At 40.6% G+C, this 12,685-nt stretch overlaps 1 protein-coding gene across 4 annotated transcripts in view; it reads left to right on the forward strand.

The window, feature by feature from the left end:
- The window catches only part of NUSAP1 (nucleolar and spindle associated protein 1), a 47,194-nt gene that overhangs the window by 19,341 nt on the left and 15,168 nt on the right, over positions 1–12,685 (forward strand). For all 4 annotated transcript variants that reach the window (XR_004965840.1, XM_036297826.1, XM_036297818.1 and 1 more), the window contains 3 exons: positions 239–340; positions 1,467–1,576; positions 6,551–6,738. Coding sequence is in view for 3 of the 4 variants with exons in the window: in XM_036297826.1 (XP_036153719.1) it covers positions 239–340; positions 1,467–1,576; positions 6,551–6,738 (400 nt within the window). In the remaining variant the exon portion in view is untranslated. The remainder of the gene's footprint in view (positions 1–238; positions 341–1,466; positions 1,577–6,550; positions 6,739–12,685) is intronic.

Genomic DNA, 12,685 nt, shown 5'->3' on the forward strand with positions numbered 1-12,685 from the left:
ATAACATGTTTATAGCAAAGTTATGGAAAAGTGTTTTTAAATTTTTGATATAACTTCTATATAGGAAGCAAAATTTCTGCCTAGTTCAGGCATATGAGCTAAATGTTAGTGATGCTGTAAGTCAGTCGTCGTGCTCCTTGTGTGCCCTTTCTCCCACCACCTTGGCAGAGCCTATCACATGAATATTCTCGTGACATTTGTTGAAGTCTTTTCATTGGTTCTGTATCTTTGTATTCAGGTAATGAAGATTCAAAGGTACCTTCAGAAAGAAAGAAGTCTGTCTACACAGATGGGTTTTCTAAATCTGGAAAAAATAAAAGAATTGCAACCACTACTCCAAGTAAGTTTTGCAGGCTGGTGTTGGAGAGTCAGTTTACTGTCACAGCTAAACGCTGGGATGCTGGAACTGGGGCTGACATCTGTGTTCTCCCATTTTCTAGCTGGGAGACTTTGGGCAGCTTATTTATCCTCAGTAAATCACTTCTTCAGTTGAACATTGAAATAGATGTATTGCCTATTTCATCAGGTTGATATATAGATTAATTGAGCCTATTTTCCACTTCGGATTACCTAGCATAGTAACTAACATGTAGCAGGTATTCACTAAATATCAGAGAATGGATGTCCGTAAAGTACTTGGCATAGTGTCCACTTCATAATAAATTACTTTTAAAAAAAAGTCCAAGATGGTGGTCGCCAACCTTTTGGACCTCACGGACTACCAGGGGTCCGCGGACCACCGGTTGGCGATCGCTGCTCCAAAGGTTTCCTTAAACCAGTGGTCACCAACCTTTCAGACCTCACGGACCACCGGTTGGCAACCACTAGTCTAAGAGACTCCATTTTGGGACATGTAATTCTTCTTCCCTATTTCTTATTCAGAATATATATTTAGAATATATACTTAGAATAGTACAGAAGAGGGGTCAGCAGACTACTGCTCACCTTGGCCTGTCTTCTAGCCCTTGAGCTAAGAATGATTTTTTACACTTAAAAGGGTTCTATGAAAAAAAGAAGAAAATCAGATAGACCATATCATTTGTGGTCACAAAGCCTATTTCCTGTCTGCACTTTACAGAAAAAGTGTGCCAATGCTTGGCATAGAGTTTTCTAAGCATTGTAAAACATCAAATTTATGATTAAAATAAGGCCATTTGATTAATTGGTGAGAGGAGAGGACAAATATGTTATTCTTTTCTTATTCCCTAGACAAAATCAAGATGTCAGTTAGCAGTGGCACAATGGAGAGATGGTGAATATTGAATTGTTTTTAAGATAGATATGCTTTGCCACTGAGTTTCCAAAAACTAAATGTTCTAAATGTTTCAAATTAAAGTTTTGACAAAGATGATACTGAAACTGAATGTTAGGAATGCAGAGGAGAGAATAAGTGTTTATAGGAAAACTAAGGGAAGGTAAATAAATGGATTTTGTTATTAATTTTCATATTTTGTGGAATGTTCTAGACTTTAAGAAGCTTCATGAGGCCCATTTTAAGGAAATGGAGTCCATTGATCAATATATTAAGAGAAAAAAGAAAAATTTTGAACAACACAATTCACTTAATGAACTGAAGGTAATTATGTTCTTAATGGGACTAAAATACTTGGTTTTAATCTTGGTACCGTATATACAGCATGGTTAATATAGCCAGCTTTCGAAGGATTCATGGAATGGATTTGAGTTTAATGCATCTTTATTATCTTAAATTGCTTTCCCCTACCATGAGAATTTTCAAAACCCTTCAGATAAACAGTGAGTCCTCACTATACAGAATGAATTCCAAAGTGGAAATAAGTTATTCTGTTTTCCACATTCAGACATTGTGCCTAACACCTTTGTTGAGGATGGACTGCTATAATTATAGCCGAAGCCATCTTCGTTCCCTGTCTCTTACCTAAAGGAGAAAGGGTGACTAGCAGTGGCCAACTTAAAGGCTCTCAGTGATTACTGACCTCCCCACTGGGCCTTCAGTCCAGGTCCTACTGGACTCAGGGCCCCTTCAAGTAAGAAAAGGTGATCAAGTCAAGCTCCACAGTTGAGTTACTGGAGTGGGGAACTGATAACGTCCTTGGAAGTTGATGCTGTTATCTTACGTGGTATCTGGTGTCCAAAGGAGGCTAGGGAAACATTTATTTTAGAATTTTTTTTTTTTAATATATTTTATTGATTTTTTACAGCAAGGAAGGGAGAGGGATAGAAAGTTAGAAACATCGATGAGAGAGGAACATCGATCAGCTGCCTCCTGCAAACCCTCTACTGGGGATATGCCCACAACCAAGGTACATGCCCTTGACTGGAATCGAACCCGGGACCCTTCAGTCCGCAGGCCGACGCTCTATCCACTGAGCCAAAACGGTCAGGGCTATTTTAGAATTTTTAATAATACTTAACCACCTGCGTTATTTCTCCAAAAGATTTGAGGCAGTTTGTGGTATTACAACACAAAACAGTGTAAAGTCGATTTAAAAAGGGCAGAAGCCCTAGCCAGTTTGGCTCAGTGGATAGAGCATCGGCCTATGGACTGAAGAGTCCTGGGTTCCATTCTGGTCAAGGGCACATGCCCGGGGTTTGGGCTCGGGTTGCAGGCTCGATCCCCAGTAGGGGGTGTGTAGGAGGCACCAATCAATGATTCTCCTCATTAATGTTTCTATCTCTCCCACTCCCTTTCTGAAATCAATAAAAAATATTAAATAAATAAATAAATAAGGCAGAAAATGAACACTGTTAGCAGGTACATTGTCTATTATATCAGTCACTTGGTTGAGTTTTTAGTTTTCTGCCAACAGGGAAATGCACTGGATGATAAATTCTAAATAGTAAAACACACACACACGCACACACACACACATACAGACACACAAACACACAAATCCCATAAGCTTTTTTTTTTTTTAAATATATTTTATTGATTTTTTACAGAGATGAAGGGAGAGGGATAGAGAGTTAGACACATCAATGAGAGAGAAACATCGATCAGCTGCCTCCTGCACACCCCCTACTGGGGATGTGCCCGCAACCAAGGTACATGGAATCGAACCTGGGACCCTTGAGTCCGCAGGCCGACACTCTATCCCAGCCGTGGGCAAACTACGGCCCGCGGGCCGGATCCGGCCCGTTTGAAATGAATAAAACTAAAAAAAAAAAGACCATACCCTTTTATGTAATGATGTTTACTTTGAATTTATATTAGTTCACACAAACACTCCATGCTTTTGTTCCGGCCCTCCGGCCCAGTTTAAGAACCCATGTGGCCCTCGAGTCAAAAAGTTTGCCCACCCCTGCTCTATCCACTGAGCCAAACCAGTCAGGGCTCCCATAAGCTTCTTCATGAGAAGTTTAATCTTGGGTAATAAACATTCATTTGAAAAAGATTCATAAAACCACTATTATACAGTCGAAGACACTGTTTATCAGTCTTCAAGGAAACAGTGACAAAGTCAAGTCATGGCATTAAACATCTCCATTCCTTTATACCGATCAACAATGTGGGTGGAGAATCCAGAGAGGAGATATTTAGAGTGTCCGCAATACTTTCATAAATATTAGTAAGGGCTATCACTACATTCACAGTTGAATATAAATGAGTATCTTATTTTTTAGTGATAGCCCCATCTGAGTGAGTTTACTTCTAAAATCCTTCCTTACCCGATGATTTAAGGAATTGGCCTATCAGATAGGTTATTTAGTATGACCTATTTGGAGACCAGAGAATAAAAATAATTACATGACTTTGACATAGCTGATATGAAGTTTGGGGATTGGTCATCTAGGTAGTGACAGTAATAAATGAGCAAAGATCCTAGAAAAGAATCATCCTAGCTGTGACCAATCTTTCCTTGACTTTCATGATTAGACAAGGGACACCTATTTGATTTGGTTGCCAAATGGCCCTCTGCAAAGATCAGAAACCTTGTGCCCTGAGATACCTGTTTACTTTGTTAACCGTAGTAATGAAAAATTTTTAAAACCTTTGATAATATGAAAAATATCCCAATTGAATTTCTCTGATCATTCTGGTACATGTTTGTTATATACCTTCTATACTAATAAAAGGGTAATATGCTAATTAGACTGGATATCTTCTGAATATCCATCTGGACGTCCTTCCAGACAAGCCATGGTGGTGGGGGCCAAGGCAGAGGCTGTTAGGGGTGATCAGCCGGCAGAGGAGGGCAGTTAGGGGTGACCAGGCTAGCAGGGGAGGGCAGTTGGGGGTGACCAGGCCGGCAGGGGAGGGCAGTTGGGGGCAATCAGGATGTCAGGGGAGGGCAGTTAGGAGCAATCAGGCAGGCAGGGGAGGGCAGTTAGGGGCAAGTAGGCAGAGAGGTTAGGGGCGATCAGGCAGGCAGGCGAGCAGTTAGGGGCATCAGGCAGACAAGCAGAGTAGTTAGGAGCGATCAGACAGACAGGCAGGTGAGCGGTTAGGAGCCAGCGGTCCCAGATTGCAAGAGGTTATGTCCAATTGTCACCAAGGTTTCCCTGATTGGAGAGGGTGCAGGCCAGGCAGAGGGACTACCCCACACCCCCCACCCCCTGCATGAATTTCGTGCACCAGGCCTCTAGTTATAATAATAAAAACGTAATATGCAAATCGACTGAACAGCAGAACGACCGTTCAGATGGCCTTCTGGATGACCATGCTATGACACACACTGGCACCAGGCCAGCCAAGGCGGGTGTGATGTGATTGATCGGTTGACCCCACCATTGCACTACAGAGGGAGGCCCAGGCCACCTTCTGCGCGGTGATTGATTGTGGAGCCCCAGCCTCAGAGCCTAGGCTGGGTGGGCGGGGCCTCCCTCTGTGGGCGATCTGGGGTCCCTGTGATCTATCGCCCCACTGAGAGAGGCCCAGGCCACCAGCCCGCAACGCTGTGGCAGGTGTGCAGGGCCAGCCAGCGATTGCCCTGCAGAGGCCCAGGCCAGCCAAGCAATCACACCCACACCTGTGGCCTGCACGGGGAGGCAACCTGTGGCGGAAGGTGTGAGGGGGGTGCAGCACCACCCTGATGGCAAACAGGGACAGTGGCAGCAGCAGGGGCAGGGCCAGCTACTGGCAGCTAGGAGAAGGAAAGCCCTAATAGGCCATGCCTAGGGACCGTACCCTTGGGGTCCTGGATTGCAAAAGGGCACAGGTCGGGTTGAGGGACACCCTCCCTCTCCCTCCCCCTCCCATGCAGGAATTTCGTGCACCAGGCCTCTAGTATGTTATAATTGGTTGTTTTTCTTTGAATTTGCTTATTTAAATTTTTTGCATGTTTATGAGCCATTAATCTATTTAATGATATATATATTATATGTTATAAATATTTACCCACAGTTTATCTTTTCACTATATTAATAGTGCCTTTTACCTTGTGGAAGGTGTTTTTGTTTTATTTTTAGTTAAATCTATCCAACTTTTCATTTTAAGGCTCTGAGTTGTTTTCATGCACTACCTGTCCCATGATCATAAAAATGTGCTCTTATATTTATATTTACTGTTTTGTTACTTCTTCCCTATGTTTAATCCCATGTTTTTATTTTTGTGTATGATATGATTGAGTTATTTGCTTTGTTAAAACAAGATTTTTATTGCTGCTTGGCTGGTGTGACTCAGTGGTTGAGCATCAACCCATGAACCAGGAGGTCATGGTTTGATTCCTGGTCAGGGCACATGCCCAGGTTATAGGCTCAATCTCCAGTAGGAGGTATGCAGCTATGTCAAAGTCATGTAATTATTTTTATTCTCTGGTCTCCAAATAGGTCATACTAAACATCATCATTGATGTTTTTATCTCTCTCCCTTCTTTCTGAAATCAATAAAAACATATAAAAAACATTATGGAGGGTGGGAGAAGTAGGGGTGGAATTATTTATAGATTATACATACTAATTATGTAATAAATTCTTTGAGTTTGTATTTAATAAACTCTGTATCATGCTCTCAAAGTTACCATATGCCCAAGAGAACCTATTTATTCTTTCTTTCTGGCCACAGAGTCTGTTTAAGCCACATTCTTTAGTTAGAAATACCTGGGGACTTGGGAGGGGCTTTCTATAACACATTACTCAGCACAACCAGAAATTACTATTAAATCCGTCACCATAGCAACACAGGTATAGGAAACTGCCCAGCCTGCCGGGCAGGTAGGATAGGATGAAGTAGTGCAGAAGGAAGGGATGATAGGTGGGTTTAAAAGTGGGGATGATGGGGGCGGGAGATGAAAGGGGTGTAGGGGGAAATAAATGGGAGCGCTCTTCTGCACTTTGCCAAGGTCACAATACTGTCTAAGAGGTCAAGCTTTTTTTTTTTTTTTTAAATATATTTTATTGATTTTTTACAGAGAGGAAGGGAGAGGGATAGAGAGTTAGAAACATCGATGAGACAGAAACATCGATCAGCTGCTTCCTGCACACTCCCACTGGGGATGTGCCCGCAACCAAGGTACATGCCCTTGACTGGAATCGAACCCGAGAACTTTCAGTCAGTAGGCCGATGCTCTGTCCACTGAGCCAAACCAGTCAGGGCGAGGTCAAGCTTTAATAATGTATTTTCCTTTCTCAGAAGCGTTCCATAACTAAGGAAGTGGTGGCAACTCCAGTGGGTCTCCAAAGAAGATTTTCTACGGCTTGTACTCCCTCAAGCCAGCAGCGCTCACAAGGCCAGGCCCCGGGTGCTGCAGATCTGAGCACCTTGTATATGAAGGGGTCGGTCAAGCGTTCCACTCTCTCAGCAACTAAAATGAATGTCAGGTAAAGAACTCCAAAATGTGACAGAGGACAAGGTCTCAAAACTTTATAGCTTCTAATACATTTCAGGTGGACTACATCAAATGTTTTCACGTTGATAAAAAAGAACGAACCCTGGCCAGTTGGTTTAGTTCGTTGGAGTGTTGTCCCCTACACTAAAAAAGGTTGCGTGTTCAATTCCCAGTCAGGGCACATACCGGAGGCAACAGATCGATGTTTCTTTCTCCCTCTCCCTCTCCCTCCCCCTCCCCCTCCCCTTCCCCTCCCTCTCCCCCTCTCCCTCTCCCTCTCTGAAGATATGTGGACCATGACCCACATATCTTCAGGTGAAGAATAAAAAAATAAAAATAAATGAGAAAGAGGATCAGAACAGAGAGAAAGATCAGCAAATGGCTTTTTTATAAGTCCTAATATTTTTCTTTAAATTTGTATTTTGTTTTCTTGTTTAGGCAATTTACCTAAGTTTACATTTAATTTACTAGTATAAAGATAGAAAATAAGATATATATGAATATTTTTCATTTTAATCTACACTTGCAAATATGTGTAAAGAGAAATTTTTTTATTGACTTGAACACACAGTTGCAGCTAAATTCCTATAGAAAAATCTCTTAATGCAGTGAATTAAAAAATGGACTTGTCCTAAAGTAGAAATAATCTAACCCATTGGGCATTGCAGTAGGATAGCTATCTCATGCCCACTGACCCCTGTTTTGTTTGCTTGTACGTTTCCTAACATCAGGGTGCCCCTCAACTACTACTGTCCCTACAGATGAAGATTTTCATGCTTTTTTTTTTTTTTTCATTCCAGAGAGGAAGGGAGAGGGGGAGAGAGAGAGAGAAAGAGAAACATCAATGATGAGAGAGAATCATTGATCGGCTGCCTCCAAGGGATTAAGCCCACAACCCCAGCATGTGCCCTTGACTGGAATCAAACCCAGGACCCTTCATTCTGCAGGCTGACATTCTATCCACTGAACCAAACCGGCTAGGGCATTATCCTTTCTTTTTTTTTTTTTTTTTTTAAATATATTTTATTGATTTTTTACAGAGAGGAAGGGAGAGAGACAGAGAGCTAGAAACATCGATGAGAGAGAAACATCGATCAGCTGCCTCCTGCACATCTCCCACTGGGGATATGCCCGCAACCCAGGCACATGCCCTCGACCGGAATCGAACCCGGGACCCTTCAGTCCGCAGGCCGACGCTCTATCCACTGAGCCAAACCGGTTTCGGCTATCCTTTCTTTTAATACCAAAATTTTATTCTCTCCTTTTTTAAGAGCATCTGCAGCATCTAATAGAGTTGGTGCATGGTAACATGTCCCCAACATGTGCAATTATCTGACATTGTTTTTATCCTCACCTATAGATATGTTTATGGATTTTTTTTTTTTGATTTTTTTTTTGGAGAGAGAAAGGAAGGGGGAAAGAGAACATACATGTGAGAGAGAAACATTGATCTGTTGCCTCCTGTACTCGCCCCGACCAAGGATGGAACCCACAATCCGGGCATGTGCCTTGACTGCGAAGTGAACCTCTCTATGAAAAACCAATCCCCACTGATGTAACAATCCTGCCTATGAAGTCACAATCCTGTCTATGAGGTAACAAACCTGTCTATATAGTAACAATCCAGTCTATGATGTAACAATCCTGTCTATGAAGTAACAATCCTCTCTATGAAGTCACAATCCAGTCTATAAAGTAACAATCCTGTCTATGAAGTCACAATCCTGTCTATGAAGTAACAATCCTCTCTATGAAGTCACAATCCTATGATGTAACAATTCAGTCTATGAAGTATCACTCCTGTCTATGAAGTAACAATCCTGTCTATGAAGTAACAATCCTGTCTATGAAGTAACAATCCAGTCTATGAAGTAACATTCCTGTTTATGAAGTAACAATCCTGTCTATGAAGTCACAATCCAGTCTATGAAGTAACAATCCTCTCTATGAAGTCACAATCCTGTCTACAATGTAACAATACAGGCTATGATATAACAGTCCTGTCTATGAAGTAACAAACCTGTCTATGAAGTAACAATCCTGTGTATGATGTAACAATCCTGTCTATGAAGTCACAAACCTGTCTATGAAGTATCAATCCTGTCTATGAAGTAACAATCCTCTCTATGAAGTACCAAACCTGTCTATGAAAAAACAATACCCACTGATGTAACAATCCTGCCTATGAAGTCACAATCCTGTTTATGAGGTAACAAACCTGTCTATGAAGTAACAATACAGTCTATGAAGTAACAATCCTCTCTATGAAGTCACAATCCAGTCTATGATGTAATAATCCTCTCTATAAAGTCACAATGTTGTGTATGATGTAACAATACAGTCTATGAAGTAACAATCCTGTCTATGATGTAACAACCCTGTCTATGAAGTAAAAATCCAGTCTATGAAGTAACAATCCTGTCTATGAAGTAACAATCCTGTCTATGAAGTCACAATTAAATCTATGAAGGAACAATCCTCTCTATGAAGTCACAATGCTGTCTATGATGTAAAAATACAGTCTATGAAGTAACAATCCTGTCTATGAAGTAACAATCCTGTCTATGATGTCACAATACAGTCTATGAAGTAACAATCCTGTCTATGAGGCAACAATCCTCTCTATGAAGTAACAATCCAATATATGAAGTAACAATCCTCTCTATGAAGTCACAATGCTGTCTATGATGTAACAATACAGTCTATGAAGTAACAATCCTGTTTATGAGGTAACAACCCTCTCTATGAAGTAAAAATCCAGTCTATGATGTAACAATCCTGTCTATGAAGTAACAATTCTGTCTATGAAGTCACAATCCAGTCTATGAAGTCACAATCCTGTCTATGATGTAACAATACAGTCTATGAAGTAGCAATCCTGTCTATGAAGTAACAAAACTGTCTATGAAATAACAATCCAGTCTATGATGTAAGAATTCTGTCTATAAAGTAAGAATCCTGTCTATGAAGTAACAAAACTGTCTATGAAGTAACAATCCTGTCTATGATGTAACAATCCTGTTGAGCCACTGGCCAGAACTGATTTTTTTTTTTTTTAATTGCTTACAGTATTACAAAGGGTATTACATATGTGTCCCTTTTTTTCCCCCGCCCTTGACAATCCCCTGGCCTCCCCAACCCCCCAGTGTCTTATGTCCATTAGTTATGCTTATATGCATGCATACAAGTCCTTTGGTTGATCTCTTACCCCCCTCCCTCCTGCCCTCCAAACCTCCCCGGCCTTCCCGCTGCAGTTTGACAATCTGTTTGAGGCTGCTCTGCCACTGTATCTATTATTGTTCAAAAGCTTATAATGGTCTATATTATCCATGAATGAGTGAGATCATGTGGTATTTTTCCTTCACTGACTGGCTTATTTCACTTAGCATAATGCTCTCCAGTTCCATCCATGCCGTTGCAAATGGTAAGAGTTCCTTCTTTTTTACAGCAGCATAGTATTCCATCCTGTAGATGTACCACAGTTTTCTAATCCATTCATCTACTGATGGGCACTTAGGCTGTTTCCAGATTCTAGCTATGGTGAATTGTGCTGCTATGAACATATGGGTGCATATATCCTTTCTGATTGGTGTTTCTGGTTTCTTGGAATATATTCCTAGAAGTGAGATCACAGGGTCAAATGGGAGTTCCATTTTTAGTTTTTTGAGGAAACTCCATACTGTCTTCCATAGTGGCTGCACCAGTCTGCATTCCCACCAGCAGTGCACAAGTGTTCCTTTTTCTCCACATCCTCTCCAGCACTTGTCGTTTGTTGATTTGTTAATGATAGCCAATCTGACAGGTGTGAGATGGTACCTCATTGTTGTTTTCATTTGCATCTCTTGGATGATTAGTGACTTTGAGCATGTTTTCATATGTCTGTTGGCTTTCTGAATGTCCTCTTTTGAAAGGTGTCTACTTAGGTCCTTTGCCCAATTTTTGATTGGATTGTTTATCTTCCTTTTGTTAAGTTGTATGAGTTCCCTATAAATTTTGGAGATTAGGCCCTTATCAGATATGATATTGGCAAATATGTTTTCCCACGCAGTGGGTTTTCTCGTTGTTTTGTTGATGGTTTCTTTTGCTGTGCAGAAGCTTTTTATTTTGATGTAGTCCCATTTGTTCATTTTCTCTTTCGTTTCAAGTGCCCTAGGAGCTGTATCAGTGAAGAAATTGCTTCGGCATATGTCTGAGATTTTGTTGCCTTTGGATTCTTCTAGAATTTTTATGGTTTCCTGTCGTACATTTAAGTCCTTTATCCATTTTGAGTTTATTTTTGTGTATGGTGTAAGTTGGTGATCTAGTTTCATTTTCTTGCATATACCTGTCCAGTTTTCCCAACACCATTTATTGAAGAGACTATCTTGGCTCCATTGTATGTTCTTGCCTCCTTTGTCAAATATTAATTGAGCATATTGGTTCGGGCCGATTTCTGGGCTCTCTATTCTATTCCATTGATCTATATGCCTGTTCTTGTGCCAGTACCAGGCAGTTTTGAGAACAGTGGCTTTGTAATACATCTTGATATCTGGTATTGAGATCCCACCTACTTTGTTCTTTCTCAGGATTGCTGCAGCTATTCAGGGTCTTTTTTCATTCCAGATGAATTTTTGGAGAGTTCGTTCTAGATCTCTGAAGTATGCCGTTGGTATTTTAATGGGAAGTGCGTTGAATTTATAGATTGCTTTGGGTAGTATGGACATTTTAATGATGTTGATTCTACCAATCCATGAACACGGTATGTTCTTCCATCTGTTTATGTCTTCCTCTATCTCTTTTTTCAACGTCCTGTAGTTTTCTGAGTAGAGGTCTTTTACCTCTTTAGTTAAGTTTATTCCTAGGTAGCTTAATTTTTTTTGGTGCGATGGTGAATGGGATTGTTTTTATAATCTCTCTTTCTGAAAGTTCACTATTGGTGTATAGAAATGCCTCAGATTTCTTGGGGTTAATTTTGTATCCTGCTACATTGCCAAATTCATGTATTAAGTCTAGTAGCTTTTTGATGGAGTCTCTAGGGTTTTGTATGTATAATATCATGTCGTCTGCAAATAAGGACAGTTTTACTTCCTCTTTTCCAATGTGGATGCCTTTTATTTCTTCTTCTTGCCTAATTGCGATGGCTAATACTTCCAGTACTATGTTGAACAGGAGTGGTGAGAGGGGCATCCCTGTCTTGTTCCTGTTCTTAGGGGAAATGGTGTTAGTTTTTGTCCATTGAGTATGATGTTGGCTGTGGGCCTGTCATATATGGCTTTTATTATGTTGAGGTATGATCCTTCTACTCCCGCCTTGCTGAGAGTTTTTATCAAAAATGGGTGTTAGATTTTGTCAAATGCTTTTTCTGCATCAATTGATATGGCCATGTGGTTTTTTTCTTTCAATTTGTTTATGTGATGTATCACGTTTATTGATTTGCGGATATTGTACCATCCTTGCATCCCTGGGATAAATCCTACTTAGTCATGGTGTATGATCTTTCTGATGTACTGCTGGATCCAATTTGCTAAGATTTTGTTGAGGATTTTGGCATCTATGTTCATGAGGGATATTGGCCTATAATTCTCTTTCATTGTGTTGTCTTTACCTGGTTTTGGTATTAGGGTGATGCTGGCTTCATAGAATGAGCTTGGAAGTGTTCCTTCCTCTTGAATTTTTTGTAGTAGTCTGAGGAGGATAGGTTTTAGTTCTTCCTTAAATGTTTGGTAAAACTCCCCTGTGAAGCCGTCTGGTCCTGGGCTTTTGTTTGCTGGAAGCTTTTTGATGACTGCTTCAATTTCTTCCATAGTTATTGGCCTATTGAGATTTTTGGATTCTTCATGATTGAGTTTTGGAATGTTGTATTTTTTTAGGAATTTGTCCATTTCCTCCAGGTTGTCTAGTTTGTTGGAGTAGAGCTGTCCATAGTATTTTTTAACAATCATTTGTATTTCTGTGGGGTC

Source organism: Myotis myotis, unplaced genomic scaffold (genome assembly GCF_014108235.1).
Source record: "Myotis myotis isolate mMyoMyo1 unplaced genomic scaffold, mMyoMyo1.p scaffold_m19_p_1, whole genome shotgun sequence".
Classification (NCBI taxonomy): domain Eukaryota; kingdom Metazoa; phylum Chordata; class Mammalia; order Chiroptera; family Vespertilionidae; genus Myotis; species Myotis myotis.